This window comes from Cervus canadensis, chromosome 4 (genome assembly GCF_019320065.1).
Source record: "Cervus canadensis isolate Bull #8, Minnesota chromosome 4, ASM1932006v1, whole genome shotgun sequence".
Lineage (NCBI taxonomy): Eukaryota > Metazoa > Chordata > Mammalia > Artiodactyla > Cervidae > Cervus > Cervus canadensis.
Window position 1 is genome coordinate 1,837,694 of NC_057389.1, and position 18,097 is coordinate 1,855,790.

Consider the following 18,097-nt stretch of genomic DNA (forward strand, 5'->3'; position numbering starts at 1 on the left):
AGCCTTCTCGCTGGAATTTTGGCTGCCCTGTGCTGCAGATGAGCTGCTGTAAGGCAGCGTTCCACGTAATATGGTTAAACTTCACGTGACGCTTCTTGCTCTGAACGCTCCACCCCGTGGTCTGGCCTTTTACAAACTGCACCACTTGCTCTGGGGAGATAGCTCAAGCCGGCACAAAAGGCTTTCTCATCCAACACGAAAATAATGAATTGTGTTTATAATTGCATTATTAGCCAATAAGGACTGCTGAGAATGCAGCATGGCATTTCAAAAGAGCGACGTAACCTATAAAATTATATCTCCCAAAGCAAAATAGCCGATCTAATTGCACCGTGAACGTATTCCGAAAATGCTTGACAATTTAAAATTACACCGACATGGCAAGCATTTTCCAGACGCGGAGTATTCGTGTTTGTATCGAAATAAATTGAGCGAAGAAAGCCCTGCCCAGCAAGGCCTTTCCTTCTGGCCTCGGTGCTGACCTCCACAATGTCTGTCTCCCTGAACCCTGGTAATTATGATGTCATGTGACCGTCCAACCAAAGCCATCCAGACGCAAGTTTTCACCACTAATCCTCTTCATTCTTCATGAGCTGAGATGTCAGGGTAGGTCCTCAGTCTTCTGATTCATTTCCTGGGTTTCTTATCGATTCTTTAATCCTCTGAGCTAAATATAAACATTTATCTGTATCAAAGATAAATATACAATTTATGCTTTGCTCCCTAATGGCACAGTGAGAGAAACATTCAGCTTCAAATCGTAAGGCCTGAGTTTTAATCTCTGGCTACCTGTCTAATATGGATTGGCTCACATAACCCGCATGAACAGTGTCTGTTCATGTTAAACAGAGGTAATAACCATCACAAAGGTAAGTAACGTGAAAACACTTTTTTATACCAAGTTTCCCCATAATACTTCATTTCCTGCTGGTTCAGATCTGAATTAATTTTTTCCCAGACGCCTACCTACTGAATTGCTGTCTCCAGGCCTGACACGTGTCCTCTCCTCAAGTTAACCAAATTGGACACCCGGACCCCTTTCAGGGCCGTTTCCCGCGCTCTGCCCCGCCGCTGTCAAACCAGGCTTCAGGCCCTTGCTGTCATGACCCTGCTAGCTGATTAACTGGTCTCTTTGCCTGTGTTTCCTGTTCATTAATCTATCATGCTCTGCTGCTAGGGTTACAGCATAAATATGATTATACCATTCTCCAGCCTCAAATTATTTAATAAGGACTGTTTTTACATGGCACAGGGGTTGCAGCTCCAAACAGGGTCTCTTAATTTGCAATGATTAATAAAAAAAAGGAAACGAAAGAAAACAAGAGCAAGCGCAAAGACTATAAGAAAGATCTTGCTACTGGGATTAATTACCCCCGGCCAGCCACACAGGCAGACCACGTGTCTGACTGACTGGATGGAAGCAGGCAATTAGGGAGCACCTAGGTGCTCAGATGAAACAGCCGTCGTGGTCTGTCGACATCCCGTCCCTTCATTCCCCCTGACTTCCTTACCCGGCGTGCCAGGACTGAAGCTCTGTGCCCAGAAGAAAGAACCCTTTTAGCAGACAGGCTAAAGACCAGATCTTTCTGTAGCTCATCTCTTCTGAGTATCTTGTTCTTTAAACAAGTTTTCCTAAGTGGTCAAAATCAGGAGGAAAATTCTTACTGCTCTCTTTTCCCTGCGTGGTGAAGATGAGACTGGTTTGTTTATGCTAATGTTCACCGTCTTAGCCCGTAAATGTGGTCTTTAGTGTCCAACAACATTATGGTTAAATCATTACTTAAAATGTTTGTTTTTCTCAAAGAATGGTGTATGTATTTAATTTTTAGATCCTATTTATAAAATAATGTTGACTTACTAAAACGTGTCCTTCCCACTCACTGTCAGTCATTTAACACTAGGATTTTCCATTCTTAAGCTGTTAAATGCTATTCCTTTCTTGGCTGGCTTGAGTAAAGTTCTAAGTGTGGATATAGGTGACCTATTTCATTAGGAGAGCCCCTGATTACATGCAGCCCTTGGCTGAGTATAACGTTTGCCACTATTTTTCCCCCTAAGAAGTGTAAGTACATTTTGTATGGAAATAGATTACTATGCTCATAGTTTGTTGTTTTTTTTTTAATTCCCCTCTTGAAATGTCTAAATTTTGCTATGTTGTTTCCTATCTTATCGTTGTTATGAGAAGGTCAAAGCCAGTCTGCCTCCCTTTGTTTTGTCTGTTTTATTTTCAATCCAGAACCTTTTTGGAATATCTTTGTGGTTTGCAGCAAGGAGGTGGATGCCTCCTCTGACGTCTCATTGAGCGCCTTAGGAAGCTGTTGGGGCACATTCTCTGCTTTCCTTGGAGAGACGCCCCCGCTGTGTGAGGCTGTGGCTACTGGTCTGCATTTCAGGAGGGTTTCCACTGATTACTCATCTTCACATGTGTTCCTAACGCCTGCCTCTCTCTGCCTAAGGTTTTTCTTTCACACATATATGCCTACTGTTACATTTTAAATCAGTTTTTGGGCCTCTTGGCACTGGAGACATTTTCCTTCATTTGGGTCACATTTTCTTTATAGCTTTAAAATCCTTAAAGTTTCTCTTTTTTGTGTGATACTACAGATTTTTGTTTCTTTATGTCTGGTCGTTTCAATAGGAATTCAATATTAATGGATCTCAATTTGCCAGGGGTTGTCTTCCTCTAAATTATTGAATAATTTTTCAAGTTTGCTCCCTTTTAAGTGCTTTTTTTTTTTTTTTTTTGGTGCTTCACAGCCTTCACTAAGAATTTGAGTTATATTTTTATAAATGTAATTTTTGGCACTCTCTCTCTTTTTTTTTTAACTATTTCATCTTTCACCTCAGCATCAAGGCTTTTCATTGTTGTGTCTTCCTAGGCTTTATTAAAGATGCCCAAAGAGTCTTGTAAAAGCATCTTCTGGCTTCTGTAAGAAATCGTCTTCAGAAGCGTGATCATCCCTTAGTATCCAGACTGATCTTCTCTTTAGCTCTTGCTGTAATGCTTTGTTTTGTTTTTTCCGTTGGTCTCAGGTAGGGCCTCCTCTTCCATTTTCTGTTTTACTTGTCTCAGAACTAGGACAAAATCATACACATGTGTTACTTTTAAAATGAGAGGTTTGTGTTCACAGTACACGTTACAGAGGTTAAAGGCAAACGTCGCCAGGGCCCCCTGCATTCCCCTACTCCCTCCACTCAGCCTTTGAGGAGGACGCGCGCTCACAGCACGCTCCGTCCCCCCGTCCTACACACGTTTTCCCCGGGCACGGTTTTCTATACTTTTTGTCTTCCGAAGGTTGCTATCTCTGCATAAATATGGAGAGATGAGGATAAAGAAGCATAGAAATATCAACTCCTTTAAAATTCAGTATCTCCAACTATAGGATTGGCTGCGCTTTTCCTATTTCCATGAAAAACATGATCGACAGTAGAGATAATGTTTTTCCTTAATTTTTTTTCTTTTAACTCACTTTTGGGAATCAGGACTGCCGAGTTTCGTGAAGTGGTGTGTGGCTCCACCTTCTTGCTCTCCTTATTCCAGTTCCATCAGTGTTACGGTTTTTTTTTATCTTGCAGGAAGTTCCCTGTAAAATAGTGACATCTTCTTCATTCTCCATCTTCAGAGGTGTGGGTTGTTGGGGTCGTCAGTGCTTTTTGAAATGTCTATTGAAAGTTTCAAGTAACTCTTTGTAAGGGCTGCAACAGGGAGACAATTTACTTCTTTCCTTTAAAATAATAATTTGGTCATAGGAGAATAAGGAGAACCTAGGCAAAAATTCGAATGCTGATGTTTCTAACCTTTCTATAAGCTGGTATTCAGACAGGTATCTTTTTATGAAGTCTCTGGGTTTTATATGTTAGTTGGTTTATATTAGTCTAGAAGGAGACCTGGACTGGGGTCAGAGTTGCTGAAGTCCAGCCCCAGTCTGGTCACGTTTAACTCCGTGTAGTGATTCACGTGAATTTTAAAAGCTAGCACAACATTGTAAATCAACTACATTCCAATAAAAAATTTAAAAAGAGAAGAAAAAAAGCTGAAGAAGAAAAGCTAGAAAGTAAATTGAATCAAGTGACTATGCTATTTTAGACAAGCCAGTAAACTTCTGCCTCCATTTCTTTATTTACATGTTTAGATGGACATTTATAATATTCATAGATTACTTTATACATGTTTACTTTCTTGGCATGTGGAAGTAAGTCAGTGTATTGGTTATTGAGACTTGGTGTGCTGCAATGAGTTCACAAAAAGCTAGTGCTGTATTTAAATGTCTAACCTAGATCAATTTCGAAATTTTCAATGTGCATCAATTTTCAGTTTTGATTTTTTAACAAACTTCAATTTATAAGTTTTGCTGCTTTTATTCTATTTTTGTCAAAGGCATTTTCCCATATTGAAAATTTTGTGATCAACAACATTGATTGAAAATAGTGTGTTTCTGGTAAAGCATTTTTTTAAACCATAGGTGGCTGACACTGATGAATCTTTTTTCAATTTGTATTTTAATGAAACCGCCCAAGGTTAGTTACAGTTTTCCAGACTTAAAAGGGAACAGGAGAAACAAAACATTTGACTCTGAGGTGTATTCAGGGGTAAAGTTTTGTAAAGTCTGAGGCTATCCCCTCCTTCACTTGACCTTATTTTGAAGCAGGGGCCATGAGTACTCTGGGGAAGGACTCAGTCTTTGTTCATCTTGGAGAGCATCTAGACCTTTTCCTTCAGTCATCATAAATAAAAAAATGTTACTGAACTCATATCTATTGACTTTGAAATAACAGTATTGCAGTAATTCAGTTCAGCTCAGGCTTTTGAATCCAGACATTTTATGTAGAGTATTTCCTTTAAATTTCATAATAGTCTCTGAAAAGTAGGTTTTGCTACATTTACTTTATAGATGAGTAGATTAAGGTTTAGCTGAGATATGACTATTGCCCTATGCCATATATCTAGTTAGTGATAGAGCTAAGATTATATCTCTAATTTTTCTACTCTAAATTTCATGCTTATAAATATTGTTTAAATGTATCAGTTAGGCTTTAGTCCTCCTACATGTAATAGTAACCTGACTACAATTGCATTACCAGATAGGGCTTTATTTATTACACATAACAAGTAAAGTGCTACTGAGACAAATACTTCAAGGAATCCCCAGAAGCCACGCCTCTCCTAGCTTCCTTTTATTCCATCCTTAGTGAATGACTTTTATCCTCATTGTTGCAAGACGGCTGCTCTGCCTTCTGGTGTCAGGTGTGAATGCCCAGGAAAAGGATGAGCAAGGGAGGAAAGAGCATCTGTTATCTGAATTTAAAATCAGTATTAGATTTTATGGAAGGCTTTCATAATATGCTTCCTCTTATATCTCACTGACCAAACCCATACTTAACACCATTCCAAAGGAGTCTGGGGAGTCACTTGTTAAAAATTAGATGTATTTGGTATAATTCATATATAACAAAATTAAAACAATTTGTGTATACTGATCTATGACTTTTGACAGATGGATACACCTGTGTAATCACTACCCCAGTCAAGATGTAAAAGGTTTCCATCTTGTGGAAGCAATAATTCATTGATCACTTTGCCATTTTGAACAAAATTGACATTTACTTCTGAAAGGAAGAAGGAGACAAGTGAAACTAGGTGTGCAATAGGCAGCATTGTAATGCTAAAGTTAAATATTAATGTATTTAAATAATGGCTTAGAAAAGCAAAATTGAAAAAAATAGGAAAAACACATAGGTGGGAGAAGACTTAAATTATTAGTTAACCTAGCTTAAAACATGAACTGGGACAGGTTTCCCAGATCTGTTTGACTCAATTTTTAAAATATTTTTAAAGTATTTTAAAAAGGTCTTCAATGTGTCAAAAATTGTGGTTCGGATTAAGGAGGTAAATTGTGAAAAACTTCGAGATCTGTAAAGCATCATTGAAATGCAAAGAATTATCTTTTTTCCATAGTTAGAGGCGTTTCCTTTTGAAAATCATGATGAACTTGACTTGCTGACCTAAAGTATCACAGTTGTGAAATTCAAATATAATTTTAAAATATATTGACTTTTTAAACTGATTTATTGTTGTTGTTCAGTTTCTAAGTTGTGTCTGACTCTGCAACCCCATGAACTTGCAGAACTCCAGGCTTCCCTGTCCTTCACTATTTCCCAGAGTTTGTTCAAACTCGTGTCCATTGAGTCGGTGATGCCATCCAACCATCTCATCCTCTGTTGTCCCCTTCTCCTACTGCCTTCAGCCTTTCCCAGCATCAAGGTCTTTTCCAGTGAGTCAGCTTTTCACATCAGGTGGCCAAAGCATTGGAGTTTCAACTTTAGCATCAGTCCTTCCAATGAATATTCAGAGTTAATTTCCTTTAGGATTGACTGGTTGGATTTCCTTGCTGTCCAAGGGACTCTCAAGGTTCTTCTCCAACACCACAGTTCAAAAGCATCAATTTTTATTCCCCCAGCCTTCTTTACAGTCTAGTTCTCACATCTGTATATGACAACTGGAAAAACCGTAGCTTTAACTCTATGGATCTTTGTCAGCAAAGTGATGTCTTTGCTTTTTAATACACTGTCTTGTTTTGTTATAACTTTTCTTCCAGGAGCAAGCATCTTTTAATTTCATGGCTGCAGTCACCATCTGCAGTGATTTTGGGGCCCAAGAAAATAAAGTCTGTCACTCTTTCCCCTTCTATATGCCATTAAGTGATGGGACTGGATGCCATGGTCTTAATTTTTTGAATGGTGAGTTTTAAGCCAGCTTTTTCACTCTCCTCTTTCACCCTCATCAAGAGGCTCTTTATGTCCTCTTTGCTTTCTGCCATTAGAGTGGTGTCATCTGCATACCTGAGGTTATTGATAGTTCTCCCAGAAATCTTGATTCCAGCTTGTGAGTTATCCAGCCCAGCACTTCGCATGACGTAATGTCCATAGAAGTTAAACAAGCAAGGTGACAACTTATAGCCTTGACGTACTCCTTTCTCAATCTTGAACCAGACCATTGTTCCATGTCCAGCTCTAACTGTTGCTTCTTGTCCTGCATACACATTTCTCAGAAGACAGGTGAGGTGGTCTGGTATTCCCATCACTTTAAGCATTTTCCATAGTTTTTTGTGATCCACACAGTCAGACTCTTTCAGTTCAGTTCAGTTCAGTCACTCAGTAGCGTCTGACTCTTTGTGACCCCAAGGACCACAGCATGCCAGGCCTCCCTGTCCATCACCAACACCGGAGTTTACTCAAACTCATGTCCAGCGAGTCGGTGATGCCATCCAGCCATCTCATCCTCTGTCGTCCCCTTCTCCTCCTGCCCCCAATCCTTCCCAGCATCAGGGTCTTTTCCAATGAGTCAACTCTTCGTATGAGGTAGCCACAGTATTGGAGTTTGAGCTTTAGCATCAGTCCTTCCAATGAACTCTTTAGTGTATTCAATAAAGCAGAAGTAGTTTTGTTTTTTTTTTTTTTAATTCCCTTACCATTTCTATGATCTCATGAATGTTGACAATTTGATCTCTGGTTCCTCTGCCTTTTCTAAATCCAGCTTGTACATCTGGAAGTTCTTGGTTCTTGTACTGTTGAATCCTGGCTTGAAGGATTTTGAGCATTACCCTGCTAGCATGTGAAATGAGTGCAAGTGTTTGATAGTTTGAGCATTCTTTGGCATTGCCTGTCTTTGGGATTGGAATGAAAACTGACCTTTTCCAGTCCTGTGGCCACTGCTGAGTTTTCCTAATTTGCTGGCATATTGAGTGCAGCACTTTCACAGCATCATCTTTTAGGATCTGAAATAGCTCAACTGGAATTCCATCACCTCCACTAACTTTGTTCGTAGTGATGTTTTCTAAGGCCCACTTGACTTCACACTCCAGGATGTTTGGCTCTAACTGAGTGACCGCATTCATTGTAGTTATCCAGGTCTTTAAGACATTTTTTTGTATAGTTCTTCTGTGTATTCTCTGGAGAAGGAAATGGCAAAGCACTCCAGTATCCTTGCCTGGAAAATCCCATGGACAGAGGAGCCTGGTGGGCTAAGGTCCATGTGGTCACAAAGAGTTGGGCATGACTGAGGGATTAACACTTTAACACTTTTCTGTGTATTCTTGCCACCTCTTCTTAATCTCCTCAGCTTCCGTTAGGTCTTTGCCATTTTCGTCCTTTATTGTGTTCATCTTTGCATAAAGTGTTCCCTTGATATCTACAATTTTCCTGAAGAGATCTCTACTCTTTCCCATTCTATTGTTTCCCTCTTTTCCCTTGCGTTGTTTACGTAAGACTTTATGTCTCCTTGCTGTTCTTTGAAACGCAGCTTTCAGTTGGGTATATCATTCACTTTTACTTCTCTCCTTTTCTCAGCTATTTGTAAGGCCTCCTCAGACACCCACTTTGCCTTCTTTCGTGTCTTTCTCTTTGGGATGGTTTGGTCACCATCTCCCATGCAGTGTTACCAACCTCCGTCCATAGTTCTTCAGACACTGTCTACCAGATCTAATCCCTTGAATCTATTTGTCACCTCTGCAGTGTAAGAAAAAGGGATTTGATTTAGGTCAGACCACTACGTCTAGTGGTTTTCCCTATTTTCTTCAATTTAAGCCTGCATTTTGCAATAAGGAGTTTATGATCTGAGCTGCAATCAGCTCCTGGTCTGGTTTTTGCTGACTGTGTAGAGCTTCTCCATCTTTGGCTGCAAATAATATAATCAATCTGATTTTGGTATTGACCGTCTCGTGATGTCCATGTGTAGAGTCCACTCTTGTGTTGTTGGAAGAGGATGTTTGCTATGTTCTCTTGGCAAAACTCTGTTAGGCTTTGCCCTGTTTCATTTTGTACTCCAAGGCCAAATTTGCCTGTTACTCCAGGTATTTATTGACTTCCTACTTTACATTCAATCCCCTGTGATAAAAAGGACCTTTTTATGGTGTTGGTTCTAGAAGGTCTTCATAAAACCAGTCAGTCTCAGCTTCTTTGGCAGTAGCGGTTGGGTCATAGACTTGGATCACTGTAGGGGCTTCCCTGGTGGCCCAAATGGTAAAGAATATGCCTGCAATGCAGGAGACCTGGGCTCAGCCCCTGGGTCAGAAAGACCCCCTGGAGAAGGACAAACTGAGATCATTCTATTGTTTTTGAGACTGCACCGAAGCAGTGCATTTTGGACTCTTTTGTTGACTGTGTGGGCTGATTTAACTGATTAATGGCCTATGAATCAAGGCAGTATGTAGCCCTAGGCAGAGATAATTTTACATTTACACTATTATCAGCTCTTTGAAATTTGAATAACAATAGCATTAAATGTATAATTTCCTGAAACTGTTAGAATATATGTACACTTATGGTTAATAATATGCCAGCAAATTTGGAAAACTCAGCAGTGGCCACAGGACTGGAAAAGGTCAGTTTTCATTCCAATCTCAAAGAAAGGCAATGCCAAAGAATGCTCAAACTACCGCATAATTGCACTCATCTCACATGCTAGGAAAGTAATGCTTAAAATTCTCCAAGCCAGGCTTTAGCAATACGTGAACCATGAACTTCCAGATGTTCAAGCTGGTTTTAGAAAAGGCAGAGGAGCCAGAGAGAAAATTGCCAACATCTGATGGATCATTGAAAAAGCAAGAGAGTTCCAGAAAAACATCTACTTCTGCTTTATTGACTATCCCAAAGCCTTTGACTGTGTGGATCACAATAAACTGTGGAAAATCCTGAAAGAGATGGGAATACCAGACCACCTGACCTGCCTCTTGAGAAACCTATATGCAGGTCAGGAAGCAACAGTTAGAACTGGACATGGAACAACAGACTGGTTCCAAATAGGAAAAGGAATACGTCAAGGCTGTATATCGTCACCCTGCTTATTTAACTTATATGCAGAGTACATCATGTGAAATGCTGGGCTGGATGAAGCACAAGCTGGAATCAAGATTGCGGGAGAATTATCAATAACCTCAGATATGCAGATGACACCACCCTTATGGCAGAAAGTGAAGAGGAACTAAAGAGCCTCTTGATGAATGTGAAAGAGAGTGCAAAAGTTGGCTTAAAGCTCAACATTCAGAAAACTAAGATCATGGCATCTGGTCCCATCACTTCATGGGAAACAGATGGGGAAACAGTGGAAACAGTGTCAGACTTTATTTTTGGGGGCTCCAAAATCACTGCAGATGGTGACTGCAGTCATGAAATTAAAAGATGCTTACTCCCTGGAAGGAAAGTTATGACCATCCGAGACAGCATATTAAAAAGGAGAGACATTACTTTATCAACAAAGGTCCATCTGGTCAAGGCTATGGTTTTTCCAGTAGTCATGTATGGATGTGAGAGTTGGACTATAAAGAAAGCTGAGCACCGAAGAATTTATGCTTTTGAACTGTGGTGTTGGAGAAGACTCTTGAGAGTCCCTTGGACTGCAAGGAGATCCAACCAGTCCATCCTAAAGGAGATCAGCCCTGGGTGTTCATTGGAAGGACTGATGCTGAAGCTGAAACTCCAATACTTTGGCCACCTGATGGGAAGAGCTGACTCTTGGCAAAGACCCTGATGCTGGGAAAGATTGAGGGCAGGAGGAGAAGGGGACGACAGAGGATGAGATTGTTGGATGGCATCACCAACTTGATGGACATGGGTTTGGGTGGACTCTGGGAGTTGGTAATGGTCAGGGAGGCCTGGCGTGCTGCGGTTCATGGGGTCACAAAGAGTCAGACACGACTGAACGGCTGAACTGAACTGAACAGTTAGTAAATTCTTATATGATTTCCCAGTTGTATGTATATGTGTGTGTGTGTGTGTGTGCGCACACACGCATGCTTAGTTACTCAGTCATGTCCGACTCTTTGTGATACCATGAACCATAGACCGCCAGGCTCCTTTGTCCATGGGATTCTCCAGGCAAAAATACCAGAGTGGGTGCTTCAGGGGATCTTCCCAACCCAGGGATCAAATCCAGGTCTCCTGCATTGCAGGTGGATTCTTTACCATCTGAGTCACCAGGGAAGCCCTCCTAGTTGTATAATTATTTCAAATCTTGGCAGTCTTCCATTTAATGTGAAATACAAATTTATTTGGATAAATTGCACTTTTTATAAAAATACTGAGCTTTCAGAGTATTTCAAAAGACCATTTTTTAACTCTCTCTTTTGAGAAGAAAGCTCTCTTTTGAAATTCACCTGTTGGAATCAGTTGCAAAAGGTTAAAAATCAAAACTTATTGTGAGATCTTGGGGACACTCTGAGACCAGTGCCTTAGATTGCTCACAAGGCAGGATCTATAAAGAGAAGTGATCATTGGTAACATTTTTTGCTCTCAGTTTTGTCAGTGCACTATTGTGAACTCAGCATCTGTCCCAAGGTGGCCCTTTTCTGTAAGCATTTGCCAATGACAAACAGCACTAGTCTTTATTGAAAATAAATGTATCTAGTCATCCACAGTAGTCATTTCTTCTGGCCTATTACCTTTTTCATTAAAAGATTATTATTTAGTATTATTTTAATCTGAAGTCTTTATTGTTTTCTTCATGAAATTTCCAGGTTGGATTTAGCCTTGGCTTTGTTGGTCCTTGGGGAGGCTGCCAGATTAAACATAGATTGTTTGAAAGCTTTCATGGACCTAATGAGAGATTTTCTGTTAAGCATTACGCCTGTTCAAAATCGGGTAAGAGTATATTGTTAATGAAGGTGCACAAAAAGACCTACATTGAAACAAATTTTACTTCTGACCCTATTTTAATTGTACATTATATTAGGATTTATAATGATCATGAAAGAAAGTGAAAGTGTTAGTCGCTCAGCCCTGTTTGACCTTTTGGGACCCAAAGACTGTGGCCCGCCGACTCCTCTGTCCATGGGATTCTCCAGGCAAGAACACTGGAGTAGGTAGCCACTCCTTTCTCCAGGGGTCTCTCCAACCCGGGATCAGACACAGGTCTCCTGCACTGCAGGCAGATATTTTACTGTCTGAGGCACCAGGGGAGCCCCTCTAATGAGCCTGGCTTTGTAATAATAATTTTAGTTAAAGGTGGAAGTAAAGCATGTTTACTATACATCCCGGCATAAATAGATAGAGATACAGAAATAGTATATTGTACTCACACACATGCATGAACACAAAAGGAATTTTAAATGTTATTAGCAAACATGGCATCAGATAGTCATGGTTTAGTTTCCTATTTAAAAAAAATTTTGTCATTACATATTATTAAGATTTATTAACACATTTTAGTGAGGATGAGGTAACTGTTTCTCTGTTGTTGAACTTTGAGCTTATTTCTAATTCAGTTAATTGCATTATTCACAGTTTAGTTCAATTCAGTCACTTAGTTGTGTCCAACTCTTTGCGACCCCATGGACTGCAGCATGCCAGGCTTTCCTGTCCATCACCAACACCAATTCACAGTTAATTACAAATAATATTGAACTGATACTCTCATACAAAAAAATCTTTACCTGCATTTATGAATATTTCTTTAGAATAGATTTATTACCAAATGATAGACTATATACTTTATTTTAATACTCTTAAAACAGCTCTTCAAATTCCTCTCCAGAATATATAACTTTCTTGCTTTCCTATGAAAAAATATATAAAAGTGTACATACAAATTGAGCTATATACAAAACAAATTCTTTTACAATATGAAATGGAGAATAGTATCTCATTGGGTTAATTGACAATCCATTGATTACTAAAGAAATTGAAATGTTGTACTTTATATACTTTTTAGTAATTTTTTATTTTTTGAGCCTTGTCTCATGCAATCTACCCATGGAAAACGTGCTTTTAATGAGTGCATTTTAGAAATATTAGTTGATTATGGTCTTTCAACAACTCTATACAAACTGAAGATATTTCTTATAAGTATGGTATGTAGTTCTCATTATGACAGAACACACTTTGATTCTCTAATAGCTATTTTCTCATTTTAGGATAAAAGCTGCAAGGTAGATGACTTTTCCTGGGCCCAGAATGTAGTCTCCATATACATAAAAATTCTTGCAGAAATCTGCTTATATGCAACCAATTCTGTTTTGAGAAAGACTGCTTTAATTGGTTTCTGTGACTGTAAAAGCTCACAGAAAGATATTTTACTTGTGGACAAATCACAAGAAGAGCCAGAATTGAGGGAAACGAGTATTTCGGGTCTTTTGGAATATTTCTCTTCAGAAACATCAGATTGTTGTAAGTAAATTGTTTTCCAACTTGAGAAATATTTTTAAGATATCTCTCTATATATAATAATAAGCTTTTTATGTACAAAATGTTAACATTTTGAAGTGGGATGTTAATTTCAAATTCACTAGAACTGTCTACAAATTTAGGAAGTCTATTTTATAAAATGGAAATTTTTGATCAGTAATTTTAAAACAGCTGAAATGTACCCTAGAGTTTGCTGATTTATGATTCAAGTTACATTCCTTGGAAACAGGAGATGACCTTAGGAAAACTTATAAAATGTGTGTAAAGTTTGTTTTACTCTTGTTCCATTAGGCCATCTCATCCATCTTCTCCATTTTCATTTACTGTTTCTCTTGTTCTTCCCAGACCCCAGAGCCTTTCTCTTTAATCACTCAGATATTATAGTACATTCTTCACATCTCGCATTTTATGCTCAAAATGTGCCTGAGTTGTGTCTCAGTACTAAAGTTTATTTTTCTACTGTTGCCTATGCATATTATTAGAATAAGATACTTCTGTTTTTAAAAGGGCACGCCAGGGACAATATAATTCAAAAGCGTCCTTTCAGGTTAGCTAGAACTCTTCTTTATGGATATCATGTAGTCTGTAATCTATATGTTACTATAATCTCTTAGGTATATGTCTCTCGCTTCCACTAAGTTTTAAGATAATTGAGATTGGAGATTCGTGTCTGAATTATATTTGTATTAACCCAGTGTTCACCATGGTGTTTAGAACATAGTAGGTGGGCAATAATGATAGTGAGTTTATTGTGTAATTAAGTAAATCACTGAATTTCAAAGATAATTGCAAGATAAGGAGGCAAATTCATTGATTTTGAACATGTGTGAATATAATTTTAAACAGTAAGACCTTAGTCACAGATAGTTTCTTTCTCAAGAACTTGCTTGCTATTTTAAAAGTACTTTCAATACAGTTCTGGTTTAAACAGTAGATTGAAACTTACTTTGAAGTGTAATTTACTTGACTTTTGCCCACTTTTTAAGAAGATGATGCTAATTTTCTACTAGTGCCAATTTTAAATAGATTTTTAGTTAACAGATAAATTATACTTCTCCCTTGTTTATAGTATTGATCAAGTGAACAGGTATTCACTTCTCTCGCGGTTCACATTTTTTTTTTAAATGTATTTAGAATGGTCAGAAATCTTCCTATATAGCAGCAGCTCAACAAATGCTTTTTAACTTGCCCCTGCACAGATTCATGTGAAACTTTGGGGCCTTCAGTTTTTTCCCAGCTGTGTAGAATTAGTTCTTTCTGCTCTTTTCCTGCTCTGTTCAGTGATGGGTACAGAAGATCCTGTGTGTGTAGGATCTGTATTCCTGGAAGCTTCTTGGCCTCCCTCTGACCATGAACCCTGAGCTCTGGTAAAACCTCACAACAGTAGGATTGCATGTTTCTGTGGATCCTACAATTTTTCTTCTTTTTAGCAATCTGATTTTTTTTTTCAGCAGATGATTTCAGTGCATTTATTTGTTCATTGTTGATCTTTCTTTGATGCTTCTCATCGTCTCCCGATGACTTTGATAGCATAGGAATAGAACATGGGTGACTTCTTGGAAGAGATTTTTGCTTTTCCATTTATTATTTACAGCTTCATATTCCTCATCCCCCTGAGCAATACACCCCAAATCTTCCTAGTTCAAATATTGGCCATGTCCCCTATAATTGTTTCTCTACCGAGAGCAGACCTATTGAGAACTTTTTTTGGCAGTTATTTGTGCTTTTTCTCTTCTGAGCAGTGCCTATAGAGAACGATCTGTGAGCTTGGACTTGCTGAGGTCCAGTCATCCTTGGTCATTGCTTTCTCTTCTTTATAAATCTGAATAAGCACACTTGTTTCTGGTTGGTATGAACTCAAACCAGTGGAAAAGTATGAGATCCAAGAAACAGCAGATTCTGATGTGTGTCCCTAGGTGACATCACTGCCTAGATACTTGTCCTGTAACTGATACTCTCATGAAGGTATATACTTTAATTGCGTCCTGAATAACTCTTGTAGGAATTTGTAAATTTCACTGTTGGTATAATGTACAATGTGGTTCTATCCATCTATAGTGTTATGGATCAAGGAGCCTTCTCTACAGATCACATGGTGTCAGCATTTTATTCTTAAATGGCAATAAAATAGAGAGAGAGAAGGCAGTTTCTAACAGACTGCGGTCTGAAGGTGGTACCCTGAGGCTGTGGTTGACTCTTTTGCTTTCGTTGATGTTTTTCTTATGCTTATACTTGAACTTAGCATTGAAATCATTAAACAACATTTTATCAATATTTTCTCAACCCAAGTGGGAAAACAGATGTTTCAAGCTGTGGAATACCTTTAAAGATTCTATCTGCAGTAAAGAGGAGAGACATACCAAAGTTGCTTCCTCTGCAGTCAAAAGTCAATACATTTTCTTAGGCCTCAAAGTTGTACAAGCCATAAATAATACTAGTGGTGTTTGCCTCATTAACGATTCTGAGTATTTTGAAATCATGAATACTTAAAGCATCTTTGTGGTTTCTTGTGGGGAGTGTTTAAATAAGTTGATGATGATTGTTTTGCTAAAGATGTCTGAAGAGTGTCAGAAAATTCTGCGATTTTTTCCGTCTCTATCAGAATCAGAGAATGCACTTCTACTGGACATAAGGTTTAGGTCTCTTCCTTGTGCTGGTACTGAATATATGGTCTTCCTGCATCAGTCAGCATGGTGAAAAGTCATTGCTTTACATGACTGTTCACATGCATGGTCAAATATATCACCAAAGGAGAGGGCTTACTATTTTTGTTGATGTGTTTCATTATGACTTGATTCTTTGCAGTGTTGCTGATTGATTTTCCCACAGAGGGAAAATGATTCTGTCTGGTTTGTCCTGTGTGCGTGATCATTGATAATGATCACCACTTTATCAAACCACTGAAAGTAGGTGCCTCCGAAAGTAATGTCATCTGTGCAGACCTTGTCAACATGATTACTGGAGAGGATAAGACTGTCTTTTTGGAAAGTGACACAGAGAGCAAGGAGCGCTTCTTTATTTAATTGAAAATAACCTTTTTTTTTCCTCATAATTTTCCCTTCAAGTAAGTATATTTTTTGTTTAGAGGTAAAGAATCAATTCTGGAGTCATGCATATTTGTATTTTAATTCTGTCATTTGTATCTCAAAATTCCAGGTCAACTTATCTAATCTTTTGATTGGATTTCTTTGCTCCATAATTAAGATAAAAATACTATTGTTATCATGAGACTTTTTGTAAGGAAAAAACTATGGAAACATATACATAGTTGGCATGGTAACTCATGGATAGTAAAGGTCCAATGGATATTAATAAGTTTTTTAGTTGCTAATGTAGTTAATGATATTATCACAAGATAGAAGTCAGTGAGGAAGGGTTTTTTCCTAATACTTCCTCCTTTGTACACTTTCTATCTGGGAATTCTATTTTATTTACTTAAAAGATATAAATGACACTGGAAAACATTTAAGAATACTATGAACATTAAGAATATTATGCCTTTTTATGAATGAATCAGGCAATATTTTTATGGGCCATTTTTGTGTAAAGCCCTTAATATAAAGAAACTCTTCAGATCATGGTTTTGTGAAGACGATCTTATAGGAAACAACTTCCATTAAGTTAATTTCCTGTCGATCTTACCTGGAGCAGGTGCAGAACCTGAAAAATGTGGAGGAATGGATGGCTACTTAGCATGTACGTTTTTTATTCTAAGGTTTTATGTCAGACACCCTTATCATAGAGTCAGATATCTATTAATTCTAGACTGAGGTCTCTGGCCAGTGACAGAAGTGCTGAGCTTTCACGATTTGGGTTGAATAGAAATTTCTATGTATGGTTATAAATAGCACCTCTGAATTTAACATCTGGTTGAAACTCCAAGTGTCTGACTTGTAGGATTCCCTTCATGGAGGACCATCCTCTACACCTTCTTCTATGGACTGAACTGTGCTCCTCAAGCCTCACAATTCATATGCTGAAATCATAACCCGCAACGTGACTGTATTTGGAGATAGGGCCTACAAGGGGTAACTAAATAAGGTCATGGTGGTGCGGCCCTTATGTGATAGAACCAGTGTCCTTATAGGGAAGACACCGGAGTGCTCACTCTCCACTGGGTCAGACACAGTGAGAAAGCAAACCGTCCCCCAGCCAGGAAGAAGGCCCTCACCGTAAACACAGCCAGACGGCACCTTGATCTCAGACATCTCAGCCTTCAAAACCATGAGAAAATGAGCTTCTATTGTTTAAGACCTCTGGTCTATGGCACTTTGTTATGGCAGCCCAAGCAGACTAGTACACTTCCCAGTGGTGTTCAGCTGCTGGCAAATTTGAAGGTCACTATTGGGAAAATGGTTTTGCAGCATATACCTAGAAAAGACAGTTTTTAACTAGAAAGCTATGAGGGAAGTTAAAAAATGTTAATTTATTTAAACACACAGAATTTTGCCTATTGACTTTATGACTTTGAAAAACACTTTGTCCTAATGGGTAACAGAGTAATAATCATAATGGATATTTGCAAAACTCTTACTATGTGTCAGGCATTGTTCTAGGCATGTAGCATGCATCACCTAACATATTAACCATTATAACAAGACTGGATTATAGATATTCGTTGTATCCCCTTCTGGTGGATTAGAAAACTGAGGCACTAAGTGTTTATTTTTCCAAGGAAATTTAGTCAGTAAACGGTACATATGAGACTTAATCTAGGCAGTCTGTCTTCAGAACCTGCGCTAATAACTACCTCACTATGCTATGCTAACTATGCTATTTGACCTTTTGAATGACGTAGAAAAAAAAAATCCATTTTCATGTTGAACAATATGAAAAAGATGACTGAGAACTTCTGTCTGACAGTCCTTGTCCTACAGCAATGCTTATAAAAGCATTTTCAGACTTTCTATTGTGTGAGTCC

General features: G+C 38.5%; 1 protein-coding gene across 4 annotated transcripts in view; it reads left to right on the forward strand.

Moving 5' to 3' along the window:
• Window positions 1-18,097, forward strand: part of TMEM232 (transmembrane protein 232) — a 253,790-nt gene that overhangs the window by 72,548 nt on the left and 163,145 nt on the right. For all 4 annotated transcript variants that reach the window (XM_043464492.1, XM_043464494.1, XM_043464495.1 and 1 more), the window contains 2 exons: window positions 11,511-11,634; window positions 12,906-13,158. In XM_043464492.1, coding sequence (XP_043320427.1) covers window positions 11,511-11,634; window positions 12,906-13,158 — 377 coding nt within the window. The remainder of the gene's footprint in view (window positions 1-11,510; window positions 11,635-12,905; window positions 13,159-18,097) is intronic.